Source organism: Colobus angolensis, unplaced genomic scaffold (assembly GCF_000951035.1).
Source record: "Colobus angolensis palliatus isolate OR3802 unplaced genomic scaffold, Cang.pa_1.0 Scaffold13, whole genome shotgun sequence".
In the NCBI taxonomy this organism is placed as follows: domain Eukaryota; kingdom Metazoa; phylum Chordata; class Mammalia; order Primates; family Cercopithecidae; genus Colobus; species Colobus angolensis.
Window position 1 is genome coordinate 10,917,938 of NW_012114252.1, and position 14,370 is coordinate 10,932,307.

The window sequence follows — 14,370 nt, forward strand, 5'->3', positions numbered from 1 at the left end:
GGCGAGGTGGCAGCGCCTGTAGTCCCAGCTACCCGGGAGGCTGAGGCAGGAGAATGGCGTGAACCCGGGAGGCGGAGCTTGCAGTGAGCTCAGAGCCGGCCACAGCACTCCAGCCTGGGTGACAGAGCGAGACTCCGTCTCAAAAAAAAAAAAAAACAAAAAAAAACTAAAGGCTGATATCTTCATAAGTATTAATGCAAAAATACCCAACCGAATAGTGGCAAACTGAATCCAAGAACATATACAGTGATATACATCATAACCAAATGAGGTTTCTCGTAGGGGATGCAAGTTTGGTTTAACATACAAAAGTCAATCAATGCGATACATCATATTAATAGAATAAGAGACAAAAACCACAGGATTATCTCAAATGCAAAAAAAAAAAAAATCTGACAAAATCCAACAGCTTTTCATTATGAAAAACACTCAGGCTACTCGGAATAGAAGGCAACTTCCTCAGACTGATGAGGAGCATCTATAATAAACCCACACCTGAAAACAAGGGCAGCTAGAATGGAGAGAAGTCAACTTACCTCTTTTTGCAGATGACATGATCTTATATGTAGAAAATCTTGAGGAATTCATAAACAAATCTGTTAGAACTAATGAGTCCTGGAAGGATACAGGATATGAGAATGATATGCAAATATCAATTTTTGTTTTTGTACAAGCCAAAAATGAAATGAACAAAACAACTCTATATAGCACCAAAAAGTATATAATACTTAAATATAAATTTTTAAAAAGAAATGCAATGCTTGAACACTGAAAACTATAAAATGTTGTTCAAATAAAGATGACCTAAATGAAACACACCCTATGTTTTGAATCAGAAGACCTAATATTGATCACCAAACTGATCTACAGATTCAGCACAATCCTTACTAAAATCCCAGCTGCATTATTTTTGGAAAAATAGACATCTGATTCCAAAATTCATATGAAAATGCCTTTGCATTGTAAAAGAGGAATAAAGTTCAGAGGCTCCTACTTCCCGATTTCAAAACACTACAGAGCTACAATAATCAAGACAAAGTGGTACTGGCATAAGGATAGACATGTTGATCAATGGAATAGAATCGAGACTCCAGAAATAAATTGTTATACTTACAGTCATTTGAGTTCAATAAGGATAGGAAGAAAATTCAATGAGTTAAGATTAATCTTTTCAGTAAATTCTGCTTGGGCAATTGGATATGCACATGTAAAAGAATGAAGTTGGTCTCCTTCCTCACACCATACATAAAAATGAACTTTAAGAATCATAGACCTAAATGTAAGAGCTCATACAACAAAATTCTTAGAGGAAAACATAGGAGTTAATCTTTGTTCCGTTTCGTCAGGTAGTGATTTCTTACATAAGATGTCAAAAGTACAGACAACAAAAGAAAAATTAGACCAAAAGTACAGGCAACAAAAGAAAAGTACAGGCAACAAAAGAAAAATTAGATAAATTCCACTTCAGAATTTAAAACTTGTGTTTTAAAGGACATGATGAAGAAAGTGAAAAGACATCCCTCAAAATGGGAGACAATATTTGCAAATCATATATATTTAATAGTGTCCTTTGTCTAGTATAGGGAATTCTTACAACTTAATAATAGTACAAATGATCCAATTAAAAGATGGGTAAAGGACATGAATAAAAAATTTTTCAAAAAAGATATAGAAATGGCCAATAAGCCCATAAAAGGTGCACTGTATCATTAGTTGATAGGAAAATGTAAGTCATAACCACAATGAGATACCACTTCACACCCACAAGGATGGCTACAATCAAATACACAATAAATAGTTGGTGAAGATGTGGAAAAATGGGAACTGTTACATGTTCATCATGGGAATTTGTGACTATAGTGATACGAATTTGGAAATAATTTGACAGATTCTTAAAATATTAGATGATTACCCCATAACCTAGCTGTTCCACTTCTTGGGATATACCCAAGGGGAATGAAACCTTGTGTCCACAGAAATGTTGTACACAAATGTTTATAGTGGCATTTGTCATTATAGCCAGTGTCCTTCAAATGATGAATTAGTGTTTAATAGTAAATAAAATGTGGTGTGTTCATAGAATGGAATATTTTTCAGCAATAAAAATAAATGAGGTATTGATATTTTCTACAACATGGATGAATTTTGCAAAAATGCTAAATGAAATAATTCAGTCAAAGTAGTTCACAAATTTTCCCAGAATAAGCAAAGCTATCGAAATTGAACGTACATAACAGTTGCTTCGGGCTGTGGAGGGGAATGTAGAGTAACTGCTGTCGTATCTACTGTTTCCCTTATGAGGCAATGAAAACGTTTTAAAGTTGCTTGTGGGGATGGTTGCATAACTCTGTGAATATACTAAAAACCGTTAACTTGTTCACTTCAGATGGGTTAAATGTATGATATGCGAATTTCATCTCAAACTGTTTAAAATGTTTATCGTCTGTTACGCATTTTATATTTAAGAATATGTTTTCCTAATGGTATAATAGAAGTTCAAATTTTAGAAATTAAATGAGGCATTTCTTCCTTCTAATTTGATGGAATCTTTAAGAGTATTTCTTTTCAAATTGTAAAATATGTTTCTATGGCTGCTCTCAATTTAGTTCAAGAGTAGCTTTTGGCGGTAGATTGGGGGTAGTGTTCCTGGGCTACCACCTGGAAGGTGGAAGTAGTAAATGTATGTGAACCTGCATTCTTCTCGCCTTTCTTTCCTCTTCTGCCTTGAAATGCAAGTGACATAAAGTTAAAACAACACAGAAAAGTTTCAGTTCCTACAATGGCAGTGTGGTGTATTTTCAATGAATTCCTTTCCAGATGAATAATTATAAACTCTGGACGAAATATAAAACACCACTATTTGAAGGCTGTCGATGTACAACCGAATACGACCCCTAAAAGAAGAAAACTACACCAGTGAGATGCACATGTATGTGGCTTTTCCTCTGAAAGCAGTCACTATTGCGTGCATTAAGGCATGGCTGGAACTCAGTTACTGGTTTTAGGTCTCAGAGAATGATGTTCAATGTGGTCAGAACTGCCGGAAGTTAAGTAGGGATATCATGGCAAAACGGGAGCAACAGAGTGAAGAGTTCCATATGAGAATTCAGGTTCTTTCAAATTGTTGGCTGACCCTAGAAATGTGCGTAAGGAAGACCTCAGGGATCCCAGAAGATCCCAGACCTGCTGGAATGCTGAGTGAACTGAGCTAAAATTTCAGTTGCCTACCATGGTTATGATAATGTTGGAATCTGAATCTCATCAATTCGAGGTACTTGTAAACACCTTGAGCTTTCCATTAAAACCCTGGAAGGATCATGCCTTGGGAGAAAAGACTGTTTCTGGAATAAATAGTTTGGGCTTTTTATTTATTGAGAGCAAAACCAAATAGTTCCTAGCACAACATAAAAGTGAACCTCCACAACTTCAGGACTAGTAACTAGTAATTTAACTGCCTGCTGTAATAAAAATCCGTACTTTTCAGAGGGAGATAACATGATGAGTGAAGTCCGACAACATCTCCACAATGTTTACAATAAACATTTACTTGGCTTGCAGTTTAAGAATAAAGACAACTGTAATTGAGAGAAAAAGCAGTCAACAGAAATCAACCGTGAGATTACTAAAATGTTTGTTTCATGGGTAAAAGCTTTAAAGTAGCTATTAAAATCATTTTCAAGTATTAAAGATGAAAATGAGGGAAAAATAGGGAATATCAGCATAGAAATTGAAATTAAAACACATTACTAAATGGAAATTCAAGATCTAAAATGTCCTATATCTGCAATAGATAATTTGCTGGATAGGCTGAAAAGCATACTGGTGATGGCAGAAGAAGGAATAGGTAACCTTGAAGATAGAAGAAGAGAGATTATGCAATCTGAAAAAAGAGAAAGAAAAATATATTTTAAAAAATTGAAGAGACACAAAAGGACAAAGGAAACTTTTGGAGGTAAAATATGTGTATTACATTGATTGTGGTGGTAGTGTAATGACCATATGCATATGTCCAAACCAATCAACTTATGTGCATTAAACATGCAGTTTTTTAAATGTCAGATACACCTCAATAAAGCTGTTTAGCCGAGGTGGGCGGATCACCTGAGGTCAGGAGTTTGAGACCAGCCTGGCCAACATGGTGAAACCCTGTCTCTACTAAAAATACAAAACAAATTTGCCAGGTGTGGTGGTGTATGCCTATAATCCCAGCTACTAAGGAGGCTGAGGCAGGAGAATCACTTGAACCTGGGAGCTGGAGGAGGTTTCAGTGAACCGAGATCGTGCCACTGCACTCCAGCCTGGGCAACAGAGCAAGACTCCTTCTCAAAAAAAAAAAAAAAACAAAACAAAAACAAAAAAACGCTGTTTAAAAAAAAGAAAGGAAGACAGCCTCGGTGACTTATGGGCACTGTAAGTTATCAGGAAGCGTGTATTAGGAAGCACAAAAGGAAAGGCTAGAGAGTGAAGAAATTTCGGAAAAAATATTTAATGTTGTCTTCTTAAGATTGGGAACAAGACAAAGTTGTCTGTTTTTATCACGTTTACTCAGTATTATCCTGGAGATCCTAGCCAGTGCAGTTGTAAAGAAAAGAATAAAAGGCATAGAAATCAGAAAGGAAGAAATAATGTAAATGTTCTATTTACAGAGGACATAATTGTTTGCATAGAAAGCCTTATAGGAATCTATAAAACTGTTGCTGGGACTAACAAATTTAGCAAGATTACAGGATAAAAAGGCAATCAAATACAAGTTGTATTTGAATAAAGTAGCAACAATGAGAAAATGAAAATTAAAGTTTCACTTAACAGCATAAAAATACTCAGGCAAAGCAAACAACCTCACTAGTTAGAGTAGGAAGGCATGCAAGAAATAACAGAGCCTGATGATTGCAAAGGAAGCTTTCCACACCTTACTTGTGTGGAAAGAAACTCTAAGGAATCTGCCATACAATGAATAAAACTAAGACAAAAATAGGCATAAAGTTAACAAAAGAGATTCATGACTACCACACTTTATGAGATAAATTAAAAATCAGAAGAAGTAAGAGTTACATCCTGCTCATGAACTGGAAGAGAAAATGTTAAGATGTCACTTCTCTCTACAGTAACATAGATTCAATGCAGTCCCAATTGTAATTCTATTGAGATTGCATCTCAGGGAGGATGTGGAAGAAGTTGGCACGTTGGTTTTGAAATTTCTATGGAAATGCAAAAGAACCTTGTATTAGTCCATTTTCACCCTGCTAATAAAGACATACCTGAGACTGGACAATTTACAAAAGAAAGAAGTTTAATTGAACTTACAGTTCCACATGGCTGAGGAGGCCTCAGAATCATGGTGGAAAACGAGGAGGGGCAAGTCACGACTTATGTGGATGGCAACAGGCAAAAAGAGTTTTGTGCAGGGAAACCCCCGTTTGTTTTTTTTTTGTTTTTGTTTTTTTTAAACCATCAGATCTCGTGAGACTACTTCACTATCACGAGAACAGGGCAGGAAGACCTGCCCCCATAATTCAGTCACCTCCCACTGTGTCCCTCCCACAACACGTGGGAATTCAAGATGAGATTTAGGTGGGGACACAGCCAAACCGTGTCAGACCTAGAATAGCTGACAGGAGCAAAGTTGCAGTACTTGGTCTACAAATTTTCCTGAAATGGCCTCACGCCTGTCTCCTACCACACAGGAAAGTTAGAGACGCATCACAGATAGATCTACATGTAAAACTTCTAAAACACGTGAGTATATCTTCTGAACCTTTGTATGTAAGTGGAAAACTTCTTCGCAAGGACACAAAGCACTAAACATACAAGGAAAAATTAATGAGTTAGATTTTGTTAATATTAAAAACTTCCATTAAAACTGCAAAAAGATACCACTACATACCTATTAGAATGTCTAAAATCCAGAACACTGAACGCCACATGCTGCTGAGGATGTGGAGCAACAGGAGCTCTCGTGCATTGCTGGTGGGAGTGCGAAATGGTAAGCCGCTTTAGAAGACAGTTTGGCAGTTTCTTACACAGCACAATCTTACCGTGTAATCAAGGAGTTGTGCTCCTTGGTATTTACCAAAATGAGTTGGAAACATAGGCACACACTAAAACCTGTGCATAAATGTTTATAGGAGCTTTATTCATAATTGCCAAAACTGAGAAGCAATGTCCTTCAGTAGGTGAGTGGATAAACTGGTACGTCCATACAGTGGAATATTATTTAGCAATAAAAAGAAATGAGCTACTAAGGCATGAAAAGACAGAGTGGAAACAAATACATATTGGTACAGGGAAAAAGCTCATCTGAAAAGGCAGCATTCTATATGATTCCAGCGCTAAGTGACACTCTGGAAAAGGCAAACCTGTGAAGATTGTAGAGATCAGTGATTGCCGAGCGTTCGGGGGAGGGAGGGAGGAATAAATAGGTGGAACAGGGGACTTGTAGGCAGTGAAACTACTCTGTATGATACTGTAATTCTGGACACATTTCATTATATATTTGTCAAAACCCACAGAATGTGTAACACAGAGTGAACCTTAATGTTTGGACTTTAGTTAACAGTGACGTATTGATATTGGCTTATCAATTGTAACAGATACACCACACAAATGCAAGATGTTCGTAATAGAGGAATTCATGTGGGGGAGGGTGTGTGGGGAAATTGAAATTTTGTTGAGTTTTTGTCAACCTAAAACTTCTTTAAAAAATAATGTCATAAGTTTTTTTAAAATCTGCTGAAGGAAAGACATTCTTAAGAAAATTCATAAGCAAACCACAGAGGAGGAGAATACTTAAATCTGACAAAGGCCTTGTATTCAAAATAAAGAACTTTCACAAATCAATAAAAATAAGGCCAATGACCTAATAAAAATGGGCAAAAACTTGAATATAAATGGCCACTGAGCACCATGAGGCCCTCAGCGTTACTAGTCGTGGGGGAAATATACATTAAACTATGATAGGATGCGGTTTCCCAGTCTCTAGCCTGGCGAGAATTAGAAAGACTGACAATGCCAAGTGGTGGCAAGGATGTAGAGTAACTCAGTGCTGTGGGAACATAGAAATGTTGCAGTCTTTTGGAAAACAGTTTAGTGACTTATATAAAATTAAACCTACATTTAGCTTATGACTTCTACTCCCTCTATTTTTTACCCCACAAGAAATGAAGACATACCTCTTTAGGGGGGAAAAACAACCATGTACAAAGAATATCTACGGTGGGTTTGTTTATAACAGCCCCGAACTAGAAACCACCAAATAGCCATCCACAGAAGGATGAACTCATTTTGGTGTGTTGGTGCAATAAAATACTTCTCAGCAAGGAAAAAAGGATGAACTATTCAACAACATGGATGCACCTCAGAAACACTATATTGGTCAAAAAAGCCACAGTTTTTCTTTGAGTCTGTTCATGTGAAGCTCAGAACAGGCAAGCATAATCTCTGGTTGACTGTTAGTGGCAGGCAGAGCCAAGTGACTGGAAGGGTGAATGATGGAACTTAAGATCTTGGAATTTGACTGTATGTTAGTTGTATAAGAGTAAAATTTTAAAAAAGTAACAGTTGCTGAAACAAAAGAGGGATTTCAGGTATTTCTGCACCAAATTATGGTAACAATAATAACTAATTTAGCATTTATGTGCCAAACACCACTGTAAGCATTTTACACCTTTTATCTCATGTAAGCAGCATATGGGTTAGGCATTCTTATTATCTTTGTCTTGCTGATAAGGAAACTGAGACACAAGAAGGCTAAGTGAGTTGTGGATGGAGGTCACACAGCTTTTGCAGGTCTGCACTTGGTCAGTGAGACTTGGGGTCTGCTGGGGTGACAGCTGTGCCACAGTGCCTTTCCTGGCTGAGCATGCCCAGTGTCTAAATTGAGAACCTTAAGCTCTGATGGGTGGAAGAAGGAAAGGGAGCATGCATAATATTTAAATCTATGAGATTGTGAGTAACATTACGTATTCTATCCTAGATTCAGATGTCATTTGTGTAATTATTTGTAATGCTAATAACACCAAACTTGGGTGTGTTCCCTATTTCTCAGCATGATTATGTGATACAGACTCTTCCACACAGTCTCATATATTTGAACATACACGTTTTCAGTTGCATGTAGGCAGAATTCTAATCCTCCTCTATGCCAATTCCTAGCTTTGAAGAGGTTCTCTGAAAATGCTGCTTTTATCTTTCTTCTGCAGTGATGAACTTTAATGTTGGAGTGTTGTAAGTTCTCACATAATAAGGCTTAGATTTTTGTTTGGTTTGGCAGTAGACTTCTGTTTAAAATTCCTTTAATCTGTTCATTCCATGCTTTTTATATTCATTTTAATAACTGATGGCTCTGTGAAGAATTTTTTTTTAAATTTATTGCACTAGTAAAAAACTACTAAAACTTGTACTTAACTCTTCCTCCATCTCAACATGCTGAAAGTGAGTTTTCCAGTGAATTGCTGAATTTTTATCTTCCCTGGGAGTTGTTCCTCCCCTTCCCCACCCCTGGGGAAATAAGAAACAATTCATATACTAGATCTAAAGTTTCATTAAAATTGCTTATGCCCTGTCTCAGGCATTTTAAGTGGGCCATCTGTCTAAACATCTCTCTCTCTTTTTTTTTTTCTGATCATTTCCTCGACTTATTCATGAGCCATGGGAGGGCTCCTTTGTAGTCTCCATGTAGCTGGTTCTGTCTACCCCCACTGAATACATCTATGTGCTTGCATAACATATCTTTTCACTGTGCTGGAAATTCTCTGAACTTGGTTCAGATGAATGGCCCACTTTCTGAAGGCCTTTTTCTTCCTGCAAAGATTTGTATGCAGAAGCTGACCTCAGTGGCCATGGAATGCAGCATATTATTCTCGATCATTTTACAGCCCACCCACTGTGAAAGTTATGATGAAGCATTTCTTAATGATTCCTTGACCATTAGCATTGTTTTTACTCAGTATTTTACTTCTAAAAGGGTGATGGCACAATGAAAAACCAGCTTTTTTGAGTGTCTGATAATTATGGTTTAAAATGCTTATAATCCTTTCTAACTGAAGTTGCTGAGAGTTTTTATGTTTATACAGTCTTCTTTTAGAAAAAGACATGTAATAGCAAAGTATTTACTCAAAACCTCTCTTTTGAGTAAAATATTCCAGTAAGTTAATGTATTAGTGTTAATAGTGACAATCAGCGGACAGTTTTTCACCATCAAATATAAAAAATTTAGTTTTGTTGAGCATATTTATCCTGGCTGGCTGATGATAAACTGGACAGACCTGGGTTACAGCTATTATTTTATTTGCTTAGTGAGTCACTGTTTATGTGAATTCTTTTTTACTGGGCTCTTTGGTTTTTGTTTGTTTTTTGAAGAAATAATTGGTATCAGCTTTGCAGGTGACTAATAGATTGCACAGATTAAATTTTTGGTCAGATGACAGCATCTTTCACTAGAAATATACTTCGTTAAAGGAAACTGTATCATTACGATGGCGAGTTGAATGAAGTTCTAAGACCTTTTCCCTATTGTCAGAGAGTTGTTCATGAAAATCTTCTTTGAGACTGTTTTGAATTTAATGGATCTGTATAATTCTTTTCTAAACATTTAAAATATAATTATAGGTAATTGTTACTATCATAAATCTGTGCTGGTTAAATTAATAAGAATGTTTCAAAGTAAGTCTTATAAATGTGTTTTCAGTGATTTTGCAGAAATAGAGCATGTATTCTTTCAGGTTTGTATTTTTTTAAAATTTATAGTTTATTTCTATTGCAGAGCATATTTATATCTGCCAATTAACTGGCATATATGACCAACCCATCCATTTTATTTAAAACCAAAACAAAACCAGTTTCAAACTTATGTCAAGCCAGAAGGAATCTTTGCAAATCTTGTTTGTAGAAGAGTGAACTTACAAAGAGATTCCACACTTTTGACTCTTTTTTGGTATTTGGAGGTCTTTCACAGTGAAGCCTTTTTCCTATATCCCATTAACATACCACCCTAAGAGAAATTGTTAGAAAAGGGCTGAGTACTGTCATTCACACCTGTAATCCCAGTACTTTGGGAGGACAAAGCAGGAGGATCCCCTGAGGCCAGGAGTTCAAGACCAGTCTGGGCGTCATAGCGAGACCCGCCCCATCTCTTAAAAAAAAAAAAAGCCAGACCTGGTGGTGGCACACGCCTGTAATCCCAGCCACACAGGAGGCTGATGCAGAAGGATCATTTGAGGCCAGGAGTTCGAGACTGCAGTGAGCTGTGATAGGGCCACTGCACTCCAGCCATTGTGACAGAGTGAGATCCTGTTTCTTAAAAGGAAAAGAAAAAATTGTTAGAAAAGTGCCATTGCGGGAGTTAAGTGTGCAGAAGAAGCAGTAGCTTCCTATCACTTGCCTAGCTCTGATCCACTTTTACGGGTGTAGAAACGTTGCTTCAAACAGATTAAGTTCTCAGGTACATTGCTAGTAGAAGAACAGGCTGAGATTTAGACCTGGATGTTTTAACTCAAAACCCTGTACTCCTTCCATAAGGTCCCTCCTGGGACAAATTATAATATATATGAAACAGATGTGAATCAAAATAAAACAGTGGAAAAATAAATAGTACTTAGGTTTTGGAGAGTGGCAACTATATGTCATCACCATCTGTAAGGTCCCTTTCTGTGGGAAAATGGGTTCTGGGTTGGAACAGGATGTCAGGATTAACAATGTTCCAATGCCTCTGGAAGCAGAGACTCGTTACGTAACAGAAGGGATTCTCAATCCCTACTCCATCAGGCTGCTACAGTTTGAAAAATCTTACAGCATATGACATAGATTAAATGGAGGAAAGATCTCTTGAGTTTATGCTATAATTAACGAACAACTGGTGAGGCAGGCAATATTTTCCTTGAAGGATCTGTTATAGTTTGAGAAACAGAGAGATGAGATGAGGATCCAAAGTTTCTATAAAGAAAGAGGTTTCAGTTATAGGGGGAAGTAAGAGTATAGGCCGAGAACTGGGACAACTACTCATAATAAAAGCTAGCATGTATACACCTAATTTAATCAACACATCCCTGTCAATGCAGATATTGTTATAATCTTTTATACATAAGGAAACTGAGACAGACAGTTTGCTCTGGGTTTTGTACCAGCTTCTATGAGTCATCAGGGCCTGAATTCAAAAACCACTGTCTTGCTCTCTACCTCATGGTAGCTTGGCTTAAGAGTCTAGCTTAACCAGATAGAGAAATCAGAGAATAAGCAGAAATAAAATTGAATGCAAAAGGTGGGTTCTTACTTTTAAGGGCATTGAATGGTAGTTAGGTTAATAAAGATTTAAGTTGATGTGGGGTAGAAAACCATTAAATGATCATGAGCAAGGCAGTAACATAATTCTTGAGGAAAGCACAGATTTAAGAAAGTCAAGTTGCACGGTCATCTAGATGTGAGGCTGTTTCTGCAATCACAGTACCCCTGTGAGACTGAAGTATTGACTCCATTTGAACTGAGCAAAATGAATTCTAAACGAGATGATAGGTATAGTCCAGGGACACCCAGGGAGTATCCAGGAGCTTGGGGTACACGCTCCTCCTGTCACACCTGTGCTCTGTCCCCTGGGCAAGTCAGCCTCCCCTTCTGCACATGCTTGGTGCATAGCAGACACTCCTCACATTCTTTTCTTCTTATCTGTCATCTCTTTGTCTCCATCCTGTGCTAGGAGCTGGAGATACAAAAATAAGGAATGATTTTGGTATTTTAGGAACCCCCAGGACACTAGGAGACAAACATATAAACAAATAAATGCCCTGTAGAATAAAGGTGCTAAGAAAAAAAAGAGGCAATGCCGGCACAGAAGCCCTCTCTTCCCTTCTTCCTTTCTGTCCGGACCTCCTTTTCTTTCCCTCTCCTCCTCCCCTCCCCACTGTGTGTTGTCTCCCTCAATTCCCCCGCACCCCCATTCATTCATACTCTCTTGTGTGAGGCTCTATCCCCTCAAACAGTTCTCTTCACACTGCCAGAAAGAATCTTCAAGGCCTGTGTTGTACAGTGTGCATTGTTGTTAATGCATTTTTTTTTACTTTTATTTTGCTTCTATGGTATTTAAAACATATCCTTATCTTCAGAATGATGCAGATCAAGAAGTAGTAGATCAAATACAAATGTGTGTTTAAATTAATAATATTAATCATCAGATATTGAATCTAGAGGTGATTTGATTAGAACCATAGTTTTTGTGACTCTGACTTTTTTTAATGCTGAATACATAGAGACTTCTTTTGAAATTTGGTGGGTTTAAATGAAAACGTAACTTGGAACATTTTTTCAGAACTGTGGTTTAAGCTGACACCCAGATACTACAAAATGCTGATGTTTCGTGCTTAGTAAATATTACTTCACAAGTATAAATATGCAATACTTAAATTAGGTTAATTCTGAAATCACTAAATTTTGTTACTTTAAAAAGTCGTAGGAAACATTTATATTCTAAAAACATTTTTGTCTTTGGTTGCTTGATACAGATTTTCTGAACCATGTAATTCTGATCATATGCAGGAAAAGACCCGTATGATAAGACTAACGTTGTTCATAGATATGGAGTCCTTTTTGGGTGTTTTAGGTGATGGGGAAAACCAGGGCTAGAAAAGAAATAGCGTGTAAGTTTCCAAGATGAGGACTGTGTTTTATTTCTCTGTGGTGCCCCAAAACTTAGAGCCAAGTACTTAGTGTTTGTTGAACTCATAAGTCATTTAGGGTTGTGTGTGTGTGTGTGTGTGGCTGTGCTTTATTTTAGCAAAATTTTGATGTTGTCCTGTTATATAATAACATAATAAGTGGGTATCTGAGTAATGTTTAAATTCGTTTTTTAAATTTCGTGAATTTTTAGTAATAACATTATAAAATAAGTATAGTTTTTTGTTTTGTTTTGTTTTGTTTTTTTGCAAAATATAATTATATTGGCCGGGCGTGGTGGCTCACGCCTGTAACCCCAGCACTTTGGGAAGCTGAGGCGGGCAGATCATGAGGTCAGGAGTTCAAGACCAGCCTGGCCAAAATAGTGAAACCCCATCTCTACTAAAAATACAAAAAATTAGCCAGGCGTGGTGGCGGGTGCCTGTAATTGCAGCCACTTGGGAGGCTGAGGCAGAAGAATCACTTGAACCCGGGAGGCAGAGGTTGCAGTGAGCCGAGTTCACGCCATTGCACTCCAACCCAGGCGACAGTGCGAGATTCTGTCTCAAAAAAATAATAATAATTTAAAAAAATTATATCCTAGCTAATGTACTAAGGTATTATTCTTCTAATTGACATCATGAAGAAACATTCTATGTTATCTTATAAGTAAATAATGTAGAGAGAGGTTCATTGTTTAATACATTTTTAGTCCCATCACCTATAAAGAACAAAATGATTTTCTAGGCCCGATCATGCTGACTCAGTAATTCATTTTATGTCTCTGAAGCTTAAGGCATGGCATACTTACTCATTTCATTGTAATTTTTTTAAAAAAACTATTTTGAATATTAACCAAATATTGAAAAAAACTAATACTGCTTCAGCAAGACGAATTTGTGAATGACTGTAACAATTAAGCAATCAAATGCACAGAATAGATGATGATTCTTAGAACAGGTGTTTAAAATGTTCTCAAATACATTCTATGGCAGTTTTACCCTGCACACTTTATATAAAAGAGAAATTAGTTTATTGAGAAATAATAATATACAATTGTTAACTCTTTTTCTTTTCATTCTACTTTAGAATGCCTATTATTAAACCAGACATAGCCAACTGGGAGCTCTCAATAAAATTGCATGATAAAGTTCATACTGTAGTAGCATCAAACAGTGGGTCAACGTTCTTGGTGAGTTTTCTTTCTTTATTTTCTTGGTAATCTTGATATTATCTATGAATATTTAAAGCCATTTTTAACCTGTTCAGTGACTCTTATCTTTTGAATTTATAGCACCTCTATGTACTTGTTTCATCTTCTTTAGGAAGCTGAATGGAAATGGAAATTTTTTGTTCTCTTATGCTAATTAGGAGATACATTTCCAGATTTAGCCACATCCTAACCTCACTTTCTGATATTTGATTCATTTTTCTTTTATGCTATGAGAAGTAATACTTTCGCCTTTGTTACAGAGAAGAGCATTTTGAATTACAATTCCAAATGTATGATAGTGGTGGCAGGTAACCATCCTTTTAAAACAAATAATCCGAAGCCTCACGTAACATTATCTTTAGATCTCATGTTGCGAGATGCTCTTGAAGCTAAATTTATCTCTTTAATTGACATTCTTTTTGTTTTAAAGAACTTAAACCCCTTGGATATAGTGTCCAAGACAGAACTGCTGTAGTTGGAATTCTAGTCTATAGTGAACAATATTACACTAAGAGTTC

General features: G+C 36.7%; 1 protein-coding gene across 3 annotated transcripts in view; it reads left to right on the forward strand.

Moving 5' to 3' along the window:
• The window catches only part of PCCA (propionyl CoA carboxylase, alpha polypeptide), a 478,059-nt gene that overhangs the window by 293,368 nt on the left and 170,321 nt on the right, over positions 1-14,370 (forward strand). For all 3 annotated transcript variants that reach the window (XM_011933842.1, XM_011933840.1, XM_011933841.1), the window contains one exon: positions 13,729-13,831. In XM_011933842.1, the coding sequence (XP_011789232.1) occupies positions 13,729-13,831 (103 nt within the window). The remainder of the gene's footprint in view (positions 1-13,728; positions 13,832-14,370) is intronic.